The sequence below is a fragment of the Chiloscyllium plagiosum genome, chromosome 38 (assembly GCF_004010195.1).
Source record: "Chiloscyllium plagiosum isolate BGI_BamShark_2017 chromosome 38, ASM401019v2, whole genome shotgun sequence".
Lineage (NCBI taxonomy): Eukaryota > Metazoa > Chordata > Chondrichthyes > Orectolobiformes > Hemiscylliidae > Chiloscyllium > Chiloscyllium plagiosum.
The window spans coordinates 12,376,692-12,396,627 of NC_057747.1; the positions used below are offsets into that span (position 1 = coordinate 12,376,692).

The following is a 19,936-nucleotide window of genomic DNA, read 5'->3' on the forward strand; positions in this document are numbered from 1 at the left end:
GGTTACTTCTCCGCTAATCCGTTTGCCGCAGTTATTCAGCTGCACCCATACCCATTATTAGCTGTGTCAGAAAACAAGTGTCCAGCTATTTGACAGCCGAGCTCAGCTGGTGGCATTCTCCTGTCCGAGTCAGAAGACTCTGGGTTCAATCTGCTCTTGAGGATTTGATCATTCAGTTAAAGCTGGCAACTTTCAGTGAAGGGTCACTGAACCCGAAACGTTGGCTCTAATTTCTCTCCACAGCTGCTGCCAGACCTACTGAGATTTGCCAGCAATTTCTGTGTTTAATTCTGATAACATTAATGTCTTTTCTTTTAACTGTGTTCTTTAAGATGTGGCTATTTGAATGAAAAGTCAAATCAAGTTGAAGCAATTGTCAAAATTCCTGTCCTGTCATACTTTTCAAAGTAGAGCAGGGCATTTTCCCAGCACCTGGTCAATTTTTATCCCTCAGATACCACTAGAACAGATTCATTGGAGTTAGCGAGTGAGTTCCAGAATTGTAACCCACTGTCACTGAAGGAACATTGATATATTTCCAAGTCAGGACGATGAGTGGCTTGGAGGGAATTTGAAGCTGGTGGTGTTCCCATTGCTTCTGCTGCAGTTATCTTTCTCAATAGAAGTGGTTGTGGGTCTTGATGGTGCTGTCTAAGGAGCCTTGGTGAATTGCTGCAGTGCCCCTTTTTGAAGGTGCACACTGCTGCACATGAGCATTGGTGGTCGAAGAAGTGGCTATTTGTGGATGTGGTCTCAACCAAGTAGGTTGCATAACCCTGGATGGTGTCAAGCTTCTTGAATGTTGCTGGAGCTGCAGACAAGTGGGGAGCATTCCATTGACTTGTGCCTTGACATCTGCCTTCTCCACCATCAGCTGTATCCGAATGCTTACTTTCACCTAATACAAAGGTATCTAGGTTTCAGTGCACCCTGCCCTTTCCCAATCATCACTGTTCAGATAATAATCATTTTTCCTGTTTTTGTGACTAAAGTGGATTGATCCACGTGACCCTTCGTCTGGCATGCATTTGCCATCTTCAAAAACAATTATATATATATATATTGTCAATAGCTGGAGTCTAAGCTCTGATCCCTGTGGTACCCAACTAGTCACTGGCTGGCACTCGGATAATGACCCATTTATTTCTACCCGCAATCCACAGATCTCTAAGGAAATGGAGATGCTCAAGCCTGGGGCTGGGGTTCATTGCATTGAGTCACTGAGGGAAGCATGGTAGAGGGAGGAGATTTAACGGGATTCCATGGAGCGATGGAGGAGCTGGAAAGCTGCAGGAAGCAGGCTTCTTATATGTCACAATGACATCAGCCCGAACATGTAGACAATGTATAGCCAACAAGGGCATGTCAATTCACAAAGCCATGGGCCCAAGGCTTTGGTGTTCTTTCCATTGTGTCACTTTCTGTTAGTTACAGGGTACACTTCCTCTGTCCAAATTATGTGTGGGAGAACTTTTGTGTTACTGAATAATTACTTTCTTATCCATATAGTTACATGTGTGGCATCCTATTAAACATGCAACGTCCTCTTGAAGGCCTCAGTTGAACCAACCTCCATCATACTTCCACCCTAACTACTCGCTGAGTGAAAAGATTTTCCCTCACTCTCCTTGTTTCTTTTGTGGACTATTTTAAGTCAGTCCCCTTTCGTTCTTGTTCCCCTTAACGAGAAGGAACGCTTCTCCCGTTCTACTCTACCCAGCACATTCGGGATTTGGAAAACCAGATCTTCCCTTCAGTTGCCTTGTCTTAAAGCTTTATAGATAATAAAACAAAAATCATTTTCTGTTCATTTAATTCTGCAATTCTAACCTTAACTCATTCCAGCCTTTGTTTTTCTTATAAGAAAGTAGGGTTTTCCACAAACAGTTGCTGAAGGACAGGTTTAAGGTGAGAGGCGACAGATCTAGAAGTGACCTTAGGGGCAACTTTTTCACACAGAGGGTGGTACGGGTGTGGAATGAACTGCCAGAGGAAGTGGTGGAGCCTGGTACAATTACAACATTTAAAAAGTATCTGGATAGGTACATGAATAGAAAGGGTTTGGAGGGATATGGGTCAAAGACTAGATTAATTTAGGAAGTCTGGTGGGCATGGACAAATTGGACCAAATTAGAGCTGTACAACTCTTTGACATTATGCCCTCTAGACACAATTTGTGTTTTTCATTGGGATGTTCTCTCATCAACTCGTGAGTAACCTATCCAGAGTTGCATCAGAATTTTCTTCACCTTGAACCCTGGTTGAGTGATTATCATGTTAAGCATCTCAAAACAGTCACAGGAGCCTTCAGTCCCTGGTAAGGATGCGTGGTCAGGTCAAACTTGCAGGATGTCTTGTTTTGAATAGCGCAGTGTTGAACTATAGGGTGGAAGATCATACCATAGTTTTCTGATGACTTTTTTTTTAATTGTCCTTGCTTTAGGATGAAGCACAGCTGATCATTGAGGGCCTCTTGAACATATCCTGGGGGCTAAGAAGACCAATAAGACTTCAGATGCACGATGATAATGAACGTATGTGTTTCTCGGGCTCCAAACTGCTACGATCAGGACTACAGACCGGCTTGTACAAGTGAGCCATAAAGAGGCATTTTATTTGTAAGAAGTCAGTTATGCAACCAGCAATTTGTTTTGTTGAATGTACAGTTTTGATGGAAAGGAGTGATCTCACTGCAGATTTAGCAAGATGGAATTTAACTTCTGCAGTCCTGCTCCCGACCCGAGTAATAACAGCTTTGCTCCTGCCAGGTTGTCCACCGTTGTTAGGAAGCTCAACACATCAGGGAGCAGAGAAATCGTTACTTGTACAAACAGTAAGCATGAGCTGAAAATGTGTTGCTGGAAAAGCGCAGCAGGTCAGGCAGCATCCAAGGAACAGGAGAATCGACGTTTCGATCATGAGCCCTTCTTCAGGAATGAGGAAAGGTAGGGAGGAGGGACTTGGTAAAAGGCAGCAACACATTTTCAGCTCTGATCTCCAGCATCTGCAGTCCTCACTTTCTCCTCCAAACAGTAAGCATGGCCAACTGTCTCCAGGAAACCTGCGGACAATGGAAATATTGTTAACGAGGAGCTCAGATTTCTCAGGCAAAGTGAATTGATCACTTAAGCATCGACAAGAGTCTCTTTAAATGCCAAATGGCCAGCAGCAGCCATAACAAAGTAATAGTGGTCGTCAGGAATGCAACAGGGTTACAAACATCCAACATTGTGAGCAATTTATATAGGGAGATATTTGGGACAAAATTTTCTCATTACATGATGGTAATATATTCTCAATCATAATGTCAGAAAAACATATTCAACATCTGCCATCACTTCCAGTGGATAATGCCAAATGTAACCACTAGCCCCGAAAAACCAGAGAGAATAGATGCCAGCATAATTTTCTGGTATCTGGTTGTTGGAAGCCAGTGTAAAAAATTGTAAAATGCATGTAACGCTCCATAGTTCAAAGAGTGTATACTGCACAGTAGACATTTACTGGTTTTGTCTTACTGCAGTCAGAACTTTGCAAGTATTGTTATATTACATAACAGATTTCGTAATATATTTTTGGGCAAACACAACCTAGAGATCTTATAAGAGTGTTTGAAGAGTGGAAGAGTGTTGCAATCTGATTTGAGAGGATAAATGTGGTATTGTGTTGGTTTTATTTCTCATTGTGTGGGGAAGTAAGAATCACATTTATGGGTTGGTTTCAGTTTCATTTCTGTAAAGTTTTAACTGAAATGCAACAATATATTTGTGGTATGAAATGATAAAATACAGGCAAGTGGTTGCCATTGGCTCCAGTGCTCTGTATTTTGTCATTGATGTTATCTGCCCATTTTTCAAGGTTCAGTCGTGGAAAATCAACTTGTGCCATTTGAGGCTTTTCCAAGGGACCAAATTAAAAATGTCTTCCTAAATATTGGTAAGAACAAGGACTGCAGATGCTGGAAACCAGAGTCTAGATTAGAGTGGTGCTGGAAAAGCACAGCAGGTCAGGCAGCATCCGATGAGCAGGAAAATGGACGTTTCGGGGCAAAAGCCCTTCATCAGGAATAGAGGCAGGGAGCCTGCAGGGTGGAGAGATAAATGAGAGGAGGGTGGGGGTGGGGAGAAAGTAGCATAGAGTACAGTAGGTGAGTGGGGGTGGGGATGGAGGTGATAGGTCAGAGAGGAGGGTGGAGTGGATAGATGGAAAAATTGAGCTAATTATCAGAACCTTTCTCTCAAATAACAGGTATACGGTTCCACTTCTGTTTCCATCATCTGTAAACAATTCCCCAAAAAATCTAAAAGTTTGGAATCTAAATTAATATCACAGTACATCTGTATGGTGGAAACTGTGAACCTATACATGAAATCAAGCTGGTGTCTAGTGATTTGTACATCTACATCCCGGCCATCGGGTAGCATCCAGTGCCCCTCTACTGTCTGCGTAGCTCCCAGTTCTTCTAACTCTCTCTCTTCCTTAGCGCTAAATATTGGTCTCCCCCCAGGTTCCTGCACCATCAGTACCAAAATCTATATTGTAGCAGGTTGAGGGTTCAGAGCTGCCTCCTTAGCGACTTCATCCGTTAATCTATTTCCCTTTGCTTCGGTATCATTTCCCTGCTGAAGTCCATTTATGTGGACTATTGCTATTTCCTTTGGCAACAAAAGGGATTCTAATACTTGCTTTACCAATTCCTCATGAGCCAGTTCTTTACCCTACTATTTATCAGTCCCCTCTCCTGCCATATCTTCCCAAATGTGTGTGCCACCCTGAAGGCAGACTTTGAATCTGGGGATACAGTTCGTCCTTTGCCTTCCAAGGTCTTAAGGGCCCTTCCTAGTGCATAAGGTTCGCAAGTTTATGCTGACCAATCGTTGGGTAGTCTACTAGCTTCAATAACACTCCCTTCTATTCCATCCACTACCGCATATCCATTATGTCTTTTACCTTCAATCACTCTGGAGGACCCATCAATGAACAGTCTGGCCCCTGCATGTAGAGGGATATCTCTAAGGTCCATTCTTACTTTAGTCTGATATTCTATAATGTCGAGGCAGTCATGTTCTGGGTCTGAGGGAGCTTCATCCTCCCTTCTCCAGAGAAAGGTAGCTGGATTCAGACAAGTGACTGTGATTAGATTAGATTAGATTAGATTATTTACAGTGTGGAAACAGGCCCTTCAGCCCAACAAGTCCACACCGACCCGCCGAAGCACAACCGACCCAGACCCACTCCCCTACATTTATCCCCTCACCTAACACTCCGGGCAATTTAGCATGGCCAATTCACCTGACCTGCACATTTTTGGATTGTGGGAGGAAACCGGAGCACCCGGAGGAAACCCACGCAGATACGGGGAGAATGTGCAAACTCCACACAGAGGCGGGAATTGAACCCGGGTCTCTGGCGCTGTGAGGTAGCAGTGCTAACCACTGGGCCACCGTGCCACCCACAATGTAAGGTCATCCCTCTCTATTAGAATTGCTTCGTATTTTAGAGTCCGTAAGCCACCGCCCTGCCTTCTGGTTCAATATAGTCCGTACTTGATGTGGGGTGCTTACTATCAAGGCCCCCCCCGAATGTGAGTTTTCGACTTTCTTCCACGAGTAGCGCAGTCGCTGCTACTGCCTGAACACACTCTGTCCACCCTCTGGAGTCTGGATCTCACAATTTAGACAGGTATGCTACCGGCTGTTTCATTCCCCCCCAATCACTGGGTTAGGACCCCTAGGGCCGCTCCCTTATCCACGGTGACAAACCAGTGAAAGGGTTTGTCCATGGAAGGTAATGCAAGGACAGGGGCATGAATCAAGCTTCTTTTCAACTCCTCTACTAACTCCTTTTCTTCATCTGTCCACTTTAACAACTGTAGTTCTTCCTCTAACAATTTCAAGTATAATTTCCTTGTCTTTTGGGCGTACGAGTCAATCCATAACTGACAATACCCCGTAAGCCCCAGGAATTTCCTTAATTCTCGCTTAGTCCGAGGAAGTGACATTCCCACTATTCCTTCAATCATTTCAGGGCTTATTTTCCTTTTCCCTTCACTGACCAAGTGTCCTAAATATTCACTTCTCTCTCTACATATTGTAATTTGTTCCTTGAGACCCTCAATCCCTGTCGTCCCAGAAAGTTTAGCAATTGGTTAGTTGCTTCCGTTGTTCCCCTCTCATTTTCTCCTGTGACCAATAGGTCATCTACATATTGCATTAAAGTCGTGCCTTGGGGACTTACAAACTTTTCCAAAATTTGTTCTAAAACCTGGCCAAACAATTTCGGGGATTCCGTGAACCCCTGTGGAAGCACTGTCCATCTATACTGTTGTTTTCACCCCGTTTTTGGGTCTTCCCACTCAAATGCGAACATGTTTCTACTTCCTTCTGCCATTGGACATGTCCAAAAAGCGTCTTTTAATCCACCACACTGAACCACTTGTGGTCATGTGGAATCTTACTCAAAAGCATATAAGGATTGGGAACAACAGGATGACGAATCTGTACTATCCGGTTAAGCGCTCTCAAGTCTTGTACCAACCGATAGGTACCGTTTGATTTTTTTACTGGCAAAATAGGGGTATCATAAGGCAACATACAGGGTTCCAACAGGCTGTCCTTAATTAACCCCTCAATCACAGGTTGTAACCCCCTTCGTCCTTCGGTCGAGATGGGGTATTGTCTTTCGCATACCGTCATCCCCCACCTTTTTCAAGCTAATCTCTAGAGGGGGAATCTGCAATCCCCCTTGATTGCCTTCGCATGCCTATACTGTGGGGTATATTTAGATTAGGTTACTTACAGTGTGGAAACAGGCCCTTCGGCCCAACAAGTCCACACCGACCCGCCAAAGCGCAACCCACCCAGACCTATTCCCCTACATTTACCCCTTCACCTAACACTACGGGCAATTTAGCATGGCCAATTCACCTAACCTGCACATTTTTGGATTGTGGGAGGAAACCGGAGCACCCGAAGGAATCCCACACAGACACGGGGAGAATGTGCAAACTCGACACAGTCAGTCGCCTGAGGCGGGAATTGAACCTGGGTCTGTGGCGCTGTGAGGCAGCAGTGCTAACCACTGTGCCACCGTGCCGCCCACCGTGCCGTCTATTTGTTTCTCCTGTTCCTCGGTCAAAATGGCCATTAATATTACTAATTTTCGGTTGCACACTCCAATTCCTAGTCCTAAAAGTGTGATTAAATCCCTTCCTAACAAGTTGCCCCCTATGTCCGGAATATATAAGAATTGTCCTTCAATTCTTCTTTCATTATTTTCAACTGTTATAGATTCAAATACAGGGACAGTAAATCCTTCTCCCTTCACTCCGGACACCGTTATTTTCTGATCTGTAAATTGTACTCCACTGGGTATAAAATTTAAGGATGACCTCGCTGCCCCGGTGTCTACTAGGAAAACTGCATCTTCCCTATAAGGGCTCACCCTTACGTTTATCAAAGGCTCCCGATGGGTCTCCGGGGGCAGGAACCCCTGACACCCCTCGTCTTCATCAAAGTTCATCAGCGAGATGGTTTTTCCTTCTCTTTGTATTTCAGGACACTCCCGCTTAAAGTGCCCTTTCCTTCCACAATGGTAACACCTTGCTTGTTGGGGTCCCCACCTCTGTCCTTGTCCCTGTCAACTAGAACCTATGAAAGGGCCTCCTCATCCTCTACCCCTTCCTCTATGTTCTACATGCTGCCACCCTCCACTCCGGTTGCTAGTCACCGGTTCGATTCTTTTCTTGACTACTTCGTCAACCGTGGCTACCATCATTTTCGCTTTCTGTTTTTACTTCTCATCCTCTCTCTTTACAAACATTTTCCGTGCCTCTCTTAACACTTCATCAAGTGATTTCTCACTCCACCCATCCATTTTCTGAATTTTTTTCTGGATGTCTGGCCATGCCTTAGTCACAAAGTGTACCTTTAGGAGGCCCTGTGCTACTGGGCCCTCAGGATTCATCCCTGAGTATTTTCTCGTTGCATCTCGAAGTTTCTGTAAAAAGGCCGAGAGGGTCTCATCCTTCTCTTGGCAGACCTCAAATGCTTTCGATAGGTTTTGTGATTTCGGGACTGCCTCTCTAATGCCCGTAATAATTAGGATTTTAAGATCTTTCATTCGGTTACGATCTTCTACGTTTTTGTTGTTCCATTGTGGATCAATGTTCGGGAATGTTTGCTCCGCTGCTGGTACCTCACCACCTGGGGGATTCTCACGTTCCCAAGACCTTAAGGCAGCCTGCCTGATTAATCCTCTTTCCTCACCAGTAAAAAGAATGTTCAGGATGGCCATGAACTCAGTCCAAGTATACAGACTGGGTCCTAAAAATTGGTCTCCCTGTTCCGATAGTCCCACCCGATCCTCTATAAGGGATTTCATCTCTTTCTGAAATGCCCGCACTTCACCACTTGTCAACGGTGCGTTTACAAACCCAATATCCCCCGCTCCTATCGGAACTTCCCTAAGCGGACAGACTTGTACAGGCATTTGCTTAGACTGTCCCCATGTCACTGGACCCCGTGACCCCTTCTTTCCCCTTTCCCTTTCCCCCGTGTCTTCTTACGCCCCCCCCCCCTCCCCCATGGCACCAAGTAGTCCCCCATGTCCCTGATCCTCATTTTGTGGGTCTTCCTGTGGGAGTTGATTCTGGTGGGGTGGGGGGGTCATAAGGTAAATAGTCAAGAATGTCCCAAGAGGGGGGGAAAGGGGGGGTCCCACATCCGGGACCTTGTTTAGTTTCTACAGGAAACACCTGTGTGTCCTGACTGCCCGTCCAACAAGAGGCGTAGTCTGACTCTTCCTGACTAAAGGTTGTTTCTCATTGACATAGATATTGAGGAGTTGCCAGACCCAATCTTCATCCGACCCATATTTTGGCCAAAGAACTGAGGGGGGTCTTATACTTTCCTTAGACCATACGAAACAGCAATACTTTATCATAATCCTTTTGTCCTTAGTTTAAGTATAAATACTATCTTTCCAGTTTTTCAACATCCGTCCCAATGGACTTTCTGGAAGGATGTTACCAGGGATCCTCCCCTTATCAATATCATTATCCGGCGCCTCATCTTTACTAATTTTAGAGCCCATGATGATCAACTACAGTCAATTCCTTCGACTCTAGTATGTCATCGCCAGTCATTAAGGCAATACTTAAAAATCTTTTTTCTTACCTTGGTCCATGCACGGAGTTGCCTGACTGCAGCTGTGCCTACTTAAATTCTCTATTTTACACCCTTTCGTCTGGTTCAGATAAACGGTCATCGGATCTCGATCAGTCAACCAGAAGGGGGAACCCACCGCCGAGGAACACGGGACCGTTCTAAAAGGAACGGGACGTGTATTCCCAGCCATCGATGGTACCCAACCTGCTGGTGATGATGGACATCCTGGACGAGCCCCCAAATTGTGAGAAAAAAACCTCACATATTAATAAATTTCAGTCCGAGTCAAATTCTGAAGTAGTGATTTTTATTGATACGTACTTGCAAGAACGGATGCCTAACGAGTAAGCACCCCGATCTGAGGGTTACATTCTGATTTATGCTGTTCAGCTGCATCTCTCGGTCCTCCCCCTTCACCCCATTGGTTACTTTTGCTGTAATGCGTAGCCTATCACAAGCTCTAGCTTCACTCCACCTTGTCTAGCTTCTCTCCGCCTCTGTTTACTTCTCTCATTACTCTAGTTCTGTCGCCCATTAGTCTTATTTATCTCATTCCTTATAAGTGACTATCCTGGCATAGTTTGCTGTCTTCGTGCGATCATCCTGCCAAACTAAATTCCATCCATTGGCCACATCCCTCCTGAGACTGGCACAATATTTTCCTATTACTGGTACATCCTGCTACACGGTTGCTCTGCCCTATTAGTCACAGATAATTCTACCTGTTTTCGCTTCTTCTGTCTTCCTATGCCTGGTACATCCCGCTCCACGATTGCTCTGCCTTATTAGTCATAGATAATTCTACCTGTTTTCGCTTCTCACTGTTTAGTATTTGCATGCACAGCCTAATTTTTGCAGAAGCAACACCTGTTCCCTTATTCTGCACATTTTTAACCCTATACCTTACACTTTGGCACTGCTGGTGTACCTATATGACATGGACTGTTGGGTTTATGGAAGGTGGTTCATAACCCCACCTTCTAAAAGGGCAATTAAGGATGGGTCTAATCAACAACAACCACATCCCATGAACAAATACAACATTTACAAATCACCTATATCTTATTTAAACATTGTCATTGATGATGCAGCATGGCACGTATTGGGCGTCCAAGTTATTGAGTCTGTGCTATGAGAGCTATAAGCTGTCCTGAGTCTGGTGATGTTTCTGATTCATAACACATTGTAATTCAACGCTCTAATAGGCAACCTCAGTAATTCTTTCTAACAACTCCAAAGTGATTTGCCTAGTCCCCACTGCTTCCACTGGTAAAACAATTTTAAAATATGGATGAGCAGATATAAAAAGAATATAAATGTTGGCAAAAATTTTTTTTTGTTACCGTTCCAATATTAAAAGAAATCTGGATGCTGAGCATTTGCCATGGCAGTCCCAATGTTCCTCTGTCTGATCGACATCTGTCCCTACTCCTAAAAAGAGAGACGAGGGTCAGATTTTGAAACCTAGTGCCCACATTTGTGGTTTTGTAAATACCTGTACTGTATCTTCAGCAAAGACATGAGGTTGCATTTAAAATAGCCAGAAGCTCTCAAATGTCCCATAACATTTTGTAAATAACTTGCCTGGATGGATGCCTTTCCAAAAGTTTGATGCACGGCAACAAGTCTTTTTCCATTTGTAATGAGTTCTTTATCTATTAAAAATGCTCTACAACGTAACGTGTGATCAATCTCATTCCTACTATGATACATCTTCCTCCAAACATTTCTCCCGAATGCTTTGGAAACTTGTCTTTGTTTGCACCAGCAGGAATGTTAGAACAGTGGCTGTGAAATAGTTGGCGTATGAGAGCTATTGTTATCCGCTAAAAGTATTCCTCTCCCAATTTATCCTGCTTGATCTTGTGTAAATTATAACGTGACTGTGATTCCATCAATGTTAACCTTCAATTACGTTAATTTGTTCATAACTCTACCCTAATGGATTGTTGACCTGAGCTTTCTCATGTTAATGTTTTGTAGGAAAGGAACACCGCAGACCTTGGCAAACACCAGCTCACCCGAACCTGAGAAAGAATCGACCACTAACAATGATCTGCCACAAAATATGAGCAGCAGCAGCATTGTTGGTAGGTGAAGCTGAAGGTGGGGCAATAATGTGAAAAAAAATCCAGGCATCTTTATTTTAAGTGCACCAGATAAGTACTCATGCTTTGTCTTGCTATGACAGCAATTCAAAATTGTGCTTTTATTATTTCTCATTCAATTTTTGTTGCTGGAAAATGGATTGGCACAAACCTGGCAGGATATAGTAAAAAGGGCCCTCCACATTTAATTGCAATATTCTTTCCCTGAAGGAATTAACAGAGGGAAGGGCTTAACTGTTGATGATTGTGATCCCAATTAAGTTATGACTTTTGTTTTATATTGATTCATGGAATGTTGGTGACTGTGGTGGGGTTAGCATTTATTGTGCATTCCAAAGTTGTCCTTGAGAAGATGGTGTTTAGTTGCTTGAACTTACATACCATGAAGGTCCTCAGATAATGCTGCCAGGGAGGAAGTTCTGGGGTTTGACTCAATGATGATGGTAGAATGGCTATTTCTTTCCAAATCGAGGTATTGCACGACTTTCAGATGTGAGATGTTCCCACATGTCTATTATCAGATGCTGTAAATCATAAGTTTTGGAGGTACGTTCCAAGATAGACTACGCATTTTCTGTCAAAGGAAATGCACCATGTGTTTGATTTCATACCTATACACCCAAATGAAACAATACTGAATGTAACTTTTTAAATTTGTTGATGGGATGTGGATGTCGCTGGCTAGGCCAGGATTTATTAACCATTCCGAATTTCCCAGAGAGTAGTTAAGTGTCAGCCGCATGTCTGTGGGTCTAGAATCACATTTGGCAAGGACGGCAGATTTCCTTCCCTAGAGAATGTTAGTGAACCAAATTATATTTATAAGACCGACGGTGGTTACATGGTCACTCTTGGGCCAGCTTTCTATTCCAGATTTCATTGAATTCAAATTTCACATTGAGCCATTGTGGGATTTGAATCCATGTACCAAAAAGACTGGCCTGGGTTTCAGGCCTGCCAGTGTAATGCTGTTATCACTGCACCACTACGTGCCACCAAAATCAAGAAACAATGGTGTTGCTTATTAGAACCAATTGGTGAGATGTAATTTTAAGTGTTTAGAGCATGTTTTTTTAAACAATTTATTATAGAATAATACAATAAAGGAGAGGAGGGAAAATTCAGTTCATTGTGCCTATGACAGGTCTTTGAAAGGACAATCCATTTAGTCAGCACTCTAGGTGGTAGTGGTGGTGATTTTGGAAGGTACTGTTGGGTGAAGCTTTAGTGAGTTACTGCAGTATCTTTGGTAGGTGGTCCACACCATTGCCTCTATGCATTGGTAGTGAAGGGATTGAATATTTTTGGATGCTGTGCCAATCAAGTGCACTTTCTCCAAATGGTGTTAAGCTTCTTGAGTGTGTTCAGTGTTCCACTCAATCAAGCAGGTAGAGAATATTCCCTTACACTGCTCCTCCACTTCCCGCACCTCCATCCTTGAACCCCACTCTTCCAACCGCAACAAGGATAGAATTGCCCCAGTCCTCACTGTCCAACCCACTAATCTCCAGATACAGCGCATTATCCTCCACCATGTCCGCCACCTATAGTCAGACCCCACCACCAGAGGTATATTTCCCCACCCACCCCTCTGTGTTCCACAGAGACCATCCCCTCCGTGACTCCCTCATTAGGTCCACGTCCCCCCACCAACTCACCCTCCACTCCCGGCACCTTCCCTTGCCTCCACAAAAGGTGTAAAACCTGCGCCCACATCTACCCCCTCACCTCCATCTAAGGTCCTGAAAGGTCTTCTCATATCTGGCATAGATTTTTCTACACATTCAAACACCTGGTCTACTATGTCCGTTGCTCTCAGTGTGATCTCCTGTGCATTGAAGAGACAGAACACCAACACGCAGGATGTTTCAGGAAACATCTCCAGCATATATGCACTAAACAAACCTACCACACTGTTGCCAACCACTTCAACTCCCCCTCCTACTCCACCAAGGACATGCAAGTCCTGGGCCTCCTCCACTGCCAAATCCAAGCCACCCAAAGCCTGGAGGAAGAATGCCTCATCGTCCGCCTTGGGACTCTTCAACAACACGGGATCAACATCAACTTCACCAGTTTCCTGACCTCCTCTCCCCCCACCTTATCCCAGTTCCAACCCTTCAAGTCAGCATGGCCCTTTTGATCTTTCCGACCTGTCCATCTTCCTTCCCACCTATCTGCTCCACCCTCCCCTCCGACAAATCGCTATCACTCCCCACCTGCATCTAACTATTGCCTTCCCAGCTACCTTCCCCCCACCCCCACCCTCCTATTTATCTCTCAACTCCCCACCCTGACATTCCTGATGGAGAGCTTACACCCGACATGTCGACTCTCCTGCTCCTCGGATTCTGCCTGACCGGCTGTGCTTTTCCAGCGTTTTGACTCTGATCTCCAGCATCTGCAGTTTTCACTTCCTCCCACACTGCTGACCAGGGGGTGGGGTGGGGGAAACAGGTGCTGGGGGGTAAGAGCTACCCACATAGAGTTATCAGCCTCAGACCGGCTCTTCCAGCTATGGTATTTACATGGCTGGTCCATTCAGTTTCTGATCACTGAAAACCCCCAGAATGGTAATAGTGAAGAATTCAGCCATAGTGATGCCATTGAATGAAAATGCATGATGCGTAGATTCTCTCTGGCACTTGTGATATCCACTTTTGTACTAGAGAGAATGCAGTAGCCAATGTATAGACATAATTAACCATTCCTAATGAAGGGCTTTTGCCCGAAACGTCGATTTTCCTGCTCCTTGGATGCTGCCTGACCTGCTGTACTTTTCTAGCACCATATTCTTGACTCCAATTTCCAGCATCTGCAGTACTCAGTTTTGCCATCGTTAACCCACAGACAGCATTGATATAATGACTAGATAAATGTTTCTTCGGGATGGATAAATATTGGCCAGGACACTGGGGAGAACTCCTCTGTTCACCTTTGTGCAATGCCTTAGAAATGTTTATATCCACCAGAATGCAGGTAAATACAGTATCTTAACTGAAAACAATGTAACATTCCCACAATATCACACTGAAATGATACATTATATCTGAGAACTTGAACCAAAGACCCAAGAACAAATGATCCTTCAATCTTACCTTTATTAAAATGTTTTTATGACTTATTTCCTCATTCCTTCCTAAAATCTGTGAAGTGGAAAGTGAGCTGTAGAACTGTTCACTGCTTCTGTATTAGCTACAGTTTAGTCCTTGTCTTCCTGCAGAGTCTGAAACCAACAATTCTGAAGATGAAGTTCCTCAGCTCATGAGAACAAAAAGTGATGCCAGCTCTTTGATACAGCGCAGATCAAAATGTCGCACACTGGGTGAAAATCAACGCATTAAACGGCACAGGTTCTCCATCAATGGACATTTTTACAATCACAAGGTATAGTTATAAATTTTAAAAATGTTTTAAATCAGTTAACCTGTTCAGTCAGTCAATTTGACACAAACCAATGATGCAACAATGTTGAGGTATGAAGAGGACATAAGATGGCTACTAAAAGGCTGCGGTAGGTTAACTGAGTAAGCAAAGATATGGCAAGTGAAGCATTTTGTCAGAAAATGTAAAATTGTTCATTTTTGCAAGAAGAATGAAAAAGAAGTATGTTATTTAAATGGTAAGAGAGTGCAGAGCTCTGAGATGCAGAGGGATCTGGGTGTCCTTGTGCATGAATCACAGAAGCTTTCTCTGCTGGTGCAGCAAGTAATTAGGAAAGCTAGTAAAATGCTATAATTTTAGCGAGTTTTGAGAAGATTTGTAGCTCAGGTTGAGGTTTTGGATGTAGGTTTGCTCGCTGAGCTGAAAGGTTCATTTCCAGACGTTTCGTTACCTTACTAGGTAACATCTTCAGTGGACCTCATGCAAAGCAATGCTGAAAATCCCTGCTTTCTATTTATATGTTTGGGTTTCTTTGGGTTGGTGATGTTATTTCCTGTGGTGAAGTCACTTCCTGTTCCTTTTCTCAGGGGGTGGTAGATGGGATCTAACGCAATGTGTTTGTTGATAGAGTTCCGGTTGGAATGCCATGCTTCTAGGAATTCTCGTGTGTGTCTTTGTTTGGCAAAAGAAATCAAAATAAACCCAAACATATAAATAGAAAGCAGGAATTTTCAGCATTGCTTCACATGAGGTCCCACTGAAGATGTTACCCAGTAAGGTAACAAAACCTTTCAGCTCAGTGAGCAAACCTACATCCCAATGCTATAATTTATCAGAAGGGGAATTGAATACCACAGTAGGGAGATGATTCAGAAGAGAATTGCTGGATTGATATCTGGAATGAGCAGATTGTCTTATGAGGATAAGTTCGGTAAGGCTGGGCCTGTTTCCACTGGAGTTTAGAAGAGTGAGGAATGCCTTGGTTGAAGTGAATAAAATCCTGAACTGTCTTGACACTGTGGAAATAGATATTCTGTTTCTTCTATTGGGCCACTGAAAACTATTTTAAAATTAGGAATTGATCTTTAGGACATAAATTAAAGAGTTTTTTTTGTCTTATAAGACTTTGGAACTCTCTGCCTCAGAAGGCGGTGAAGGTGAGATGATTGAATATTTTTGAGAGAGGAGTGGATGGATTCTTGTGAGACAGTGGAGTCAATGGTTAAGGGGGGGAATACTTAGGCATGTAGAGTTTGAAACAAACAGATCAGCCATGATGTTATTGAATGGTGGAGCAAGCTTGTGAGGTAAAATGGTCTGTTTCTGCCCCTGTTTCGAAAGTTGGAATACTTCAGTGATATGGAGCATTGGTGAGAATGTATCTGGAGCGCTTGTGCATAGCATTGATCACTGCAATTACGGAAGGATGTAAACACATCAGACACAGTTCAGTGAATTACCAGACTAATTCTAGAAAGAAAGTATTACTTTATGAGGAAAGGTTGGAAAGTCTAGGCATGTATCCCCTGGAAACTGGAAATGTCAGAGGTGACTTGATTGAAACGTATAAGTGATCTTGACAGGATAGATGTGGAGAGGATGTTTCCTCTTATGGGAGTATTTAGAACCTGGGGATGTCCATTTAAATGGAGATTATGTCAAATGGTTAGATTACATTACAGTGTGGAAACAGGCCCTTCGGCCCAACAAGTCCACACCGACCCGCCAAAGCGCAACCCACCCATACCCCTACATTTATCCCTTACCTAAAACTACGGGCAATTTATCATGGCCAATTCACCTGACTTGCACATCTTTGGACTGTGGGAGGAAACCGGAGCACACCCACGCAGACACGGGGAGAATGTGCAAACTCCACACAGTCTGTCGCCTGAGGCGGGAGTTGAACCCGGGTCTCTGGCGCTGTGAGTCAGCAGTGCTAACCACTGTGCCACCGTGCCGCCCAATGTTTCTCTCTCAAAGGACCATGAGTCTTTGGAACACTTGTTCGACCAGGTGATGGAAGCAGAGTCTTTAAATAATTGATAGAGGTAGATAGCTTCTTGTTAAGCAAAGGGCTGGAAGGTTACCAGAAGTAAACAGGAATGCAGGCTAGGTTACAACCAGATTGGCTGTGATCTTATTGAAAGGTGCAATGGAGTGAGGGTTAAGTGGAACAGACTTGAAGGACTGAATGGCCTACTCCTGCTCTTAATTCATATGTTTGAATGTAACCTCTGATTGACTCAGGGTTGTTGCTACTTTGTGTCAGTATGACTCAGTGGTAGCAATCTACCTTGAGTCAGGAAGTTGATCGTTCATGACCTTCTCCAGGACCTGAGCTCATAATGTACGTACTGAGGTGCAGGCAAACGTCTGCAATTATTCCTAATGTGTAGAGGTTAACTACTTGCCTATGGGAAAAGCATTCATTTTAAATTAACGCTCATCCTGGGTCAAGCGTAACCTGCAAAATGATTCAAAATGGAGACAGCTTTTAAAAAGTGGAGAGTCGTTTTAAATATATTGCTTTATTTCTGCCCTTAAACCATAATTATAGTCTTTTTTTTTCTTGATCCTCAGACATCTGTGTTTACACCAGCTTATGGGTCTGTAACCAATGTCCGAGTAAATAGTAGCATGAACACTTCAGAAGTCCTGAATTTACTGCTCAACAAATTTAGGGTAAGTGAGCTCAGTATACATGCAGATTAAAAATATGACATATTGGGCTGCACTAATGTAAAGCTTATAGCATTCACAGTAATTAGTGAAGAGATGATACGACAACATCCATACGCTTTTTAACGTTTTGCCTCTTCTTGCTTTCTTTCCCCCACTCACCTTCACTTTCTGTATCTGATTTCACAGTGAATTAAATACATTGACTGCATTGCTCATGAGGCGGGACATACTACCAGCGCTTCACCAGAGACTCTCTCTGATGATGTTACCTAGTGTGGTGACGAAACGTCTGAAAATAAACCTTCCAGCTCAGCGAGCTAACTTACATACTTATTCTTCAATTGTACTAAGGAGGTACACAATTGTTAACCCATTCACTCCCATCCCAAAGGCTGTGCAAGGGACATTATAATTCTTGGAGTGTTAGCTGACAGGAACCTCACTGCAATGTCAGTGAACATGTCCAACAAACAGCCAGCACCAATCGATAGCCATTCCCAGCAAACTTGAAACCAATGATCTTATGAGAAACCCAAAAGTTTATCTACTAATTGATAGTCCTGGTTACAAATCATAAAATAAATTGACGGATTGTTGGCTCTGGTTAAATTTTTTGAACATAATTTCTAACTTCTATGAATTACTTATAAAAGAAGAACAAGCTTTCAACATCCTGTGAGTTTACTTAATGTACTTTCCATTGAGTAAAGTAAAATAAGGACACATCTCATTAAGCAATGATGTGGAGACATCAGTGTTGGACTGGGGTGGACAAAGTTAAAAATCACACACCAAGTTATCGTCCATTTGGAAGTACAAGCTTTTGGAGGCATGCTCCTTCGTCGGGTAGTTAGTGAGGAAGGATCATAGGATACAGGTATCTCTTTCCTGATGAAGGGCCTTTGCCTGCTCCTCGGATGCTGCCTGACCTGCTGTGCTTTTCCAGCACCACTCTGATCTTGACTCTAATCTCCAACATCTGCAGTACCCACATCTACCTATAATACTAAAAGATCAAAGTGTCAGACAACTGATGTATTGAACAAAGCTGGATTGCTGTGAGGTCTTTAATCACTCAGACTGGGGATGCAGGTTTTGATTCATTAATATGTAAATCCCAGAACTTCACATGAACTGACTCCCTACAGATTGTGTGCTTTTTGAACAAAATAGAATGTATTTGCAAATATATATGTGCAAATGCAAATTTATCCTATTGACGTGTGTGTGACAAAGGGAGAGAGTGTGTACGTGCGTGTGAGAATGAATGTGCACAGGTGTTTGATAGCTTGTGTGCATGAGTGTGCCTGTGAACCGATCCGTGCGAGTGTGTGTGTGTACACAGTGCTTTGGGGTCACCTGTAGTGTGACATAAACCCAAGATCCTGGTTGAGGCCGTCCTTACAGGTACCGAACTTGGCCATCAGCCTCTGCTCAGTGACTCTGCGTTGTTGCATATCCTGAAGTACGCCTTGGAGGATGGTCACCCAAAGATCTGAGGCCAAATGTCCTTGACCGCTAAAGTGTTCCCTGAGCACAGTGTCCATTCATCCATTATCATAGTGTATGCTTGGTCTTGCCAATAAACATCTCATTAAAGAAGGCTTTCAGTCTATATTATGGATGGAATGATAATCATCCTTATCCCAGCAATTTTGTACAATCTGTACATAAAACAAATATTCAAGGAACTAGATGTAATTAGAGAGCTAACAATTACAGTCAAGATCATAACAACTTTGCCATATATAACACAGCATTACTTACAGCATCAGAAGAAGGCTCTCACAATGTCTTTGATCAAGTAAAGAGGTTAGAATATGGATTGAGAATGAACACTCAAAAGACAAAGACAATAGGAGCTAGAAAGGATACATTAGAAAAAGCAAGAGAGAAGATTGAAGTGAACAGTGATACTGTAACAAGAAGAGATGTTTAGCTACTTAAGACAACTGACATCACAGCAAACACGTGCAGCATGCCACAGCAGCAGATCTCCTGGCAAAAGGAGCACTGAGCAGCAACAATAGGATACAAGCTATGTTAAGACAGGATTAAACGTACTATTGAACAGTAGCTAAGCAACTGTATAAGATTAGACTTTGTTTAATACCATTAAGAAAATGATTCGGAGATGCCGGTGTTGGACTGGGGTGTACAAAGTTAAAAATCACACAACACCAGGTTATAGTCCAACAGGTTTAATTGGAAGCACAGTAGCTTTCGGAGCGACGCTCCTTCATCAGGTGATTGTCATGACTATTATCGACACCACTAACTGCCGGCTTAAAGTGGAGAGGATCTCCAAGAAGATCGCACATATCGACACAGACATCAAGTTTCTACAACTACACCATGTACATGCACGCCAAGAACAAAAAACTGGAGAAGCTTGGCATTCTCACCAGTAACAGCAAAGCCCGCCCTGGAACCACAGTAGACAACATTATCACTGCGGGGAGGTCTATTGTCAACTTATCAGACCACACCCTTCGACCGGAAAAAATCAGACAATCACCTGATGAAGAAGCGTCTCTCCGAAAGCTAGTGCTTCCAATTAAACCTGTTGGACTATAACCTGGTGTTGTGTGA

At 43.4% G+C, this 19,936-nt stretch overlaps 1 protein-coding gene across 7 annotated transcripts in view; it reads left to right on the forward strand.

Annotated features, from left to right (window-relative positions):
* The window catches only part of rassf4a (Ras association domain family member 4a), a 264,606-nt gene that overhangs the window by 232,822 nt on the left and 11,848 nt on the right, over window positions 1–19,936 (forward strand). For all 7 annotated transcript variants that reach the window (XM_043678853.1, XM_043678857.1, XM_043678856.1 and 4 more), the window contains 4 exons: window positions 2,444–2,592; window positions 11,151–11,257; window positions 14,499–14,662; window positions 17,243–17,344. In XM_043678853.1, the coding sequence (XP_043534788.1) occupies window positions 2,444–2,592; window positions 11,151–11,257; window positions 14,499–14,662; window positions 17,243–17,344 (522 nt within the window). The remainder of the gene's footprint in view (window positions 1–2,443; window positions 2,593–11,150; window positions 11,258–14,498; window positions 14,663–17,242; window positions 17,345–19,936) is intronic.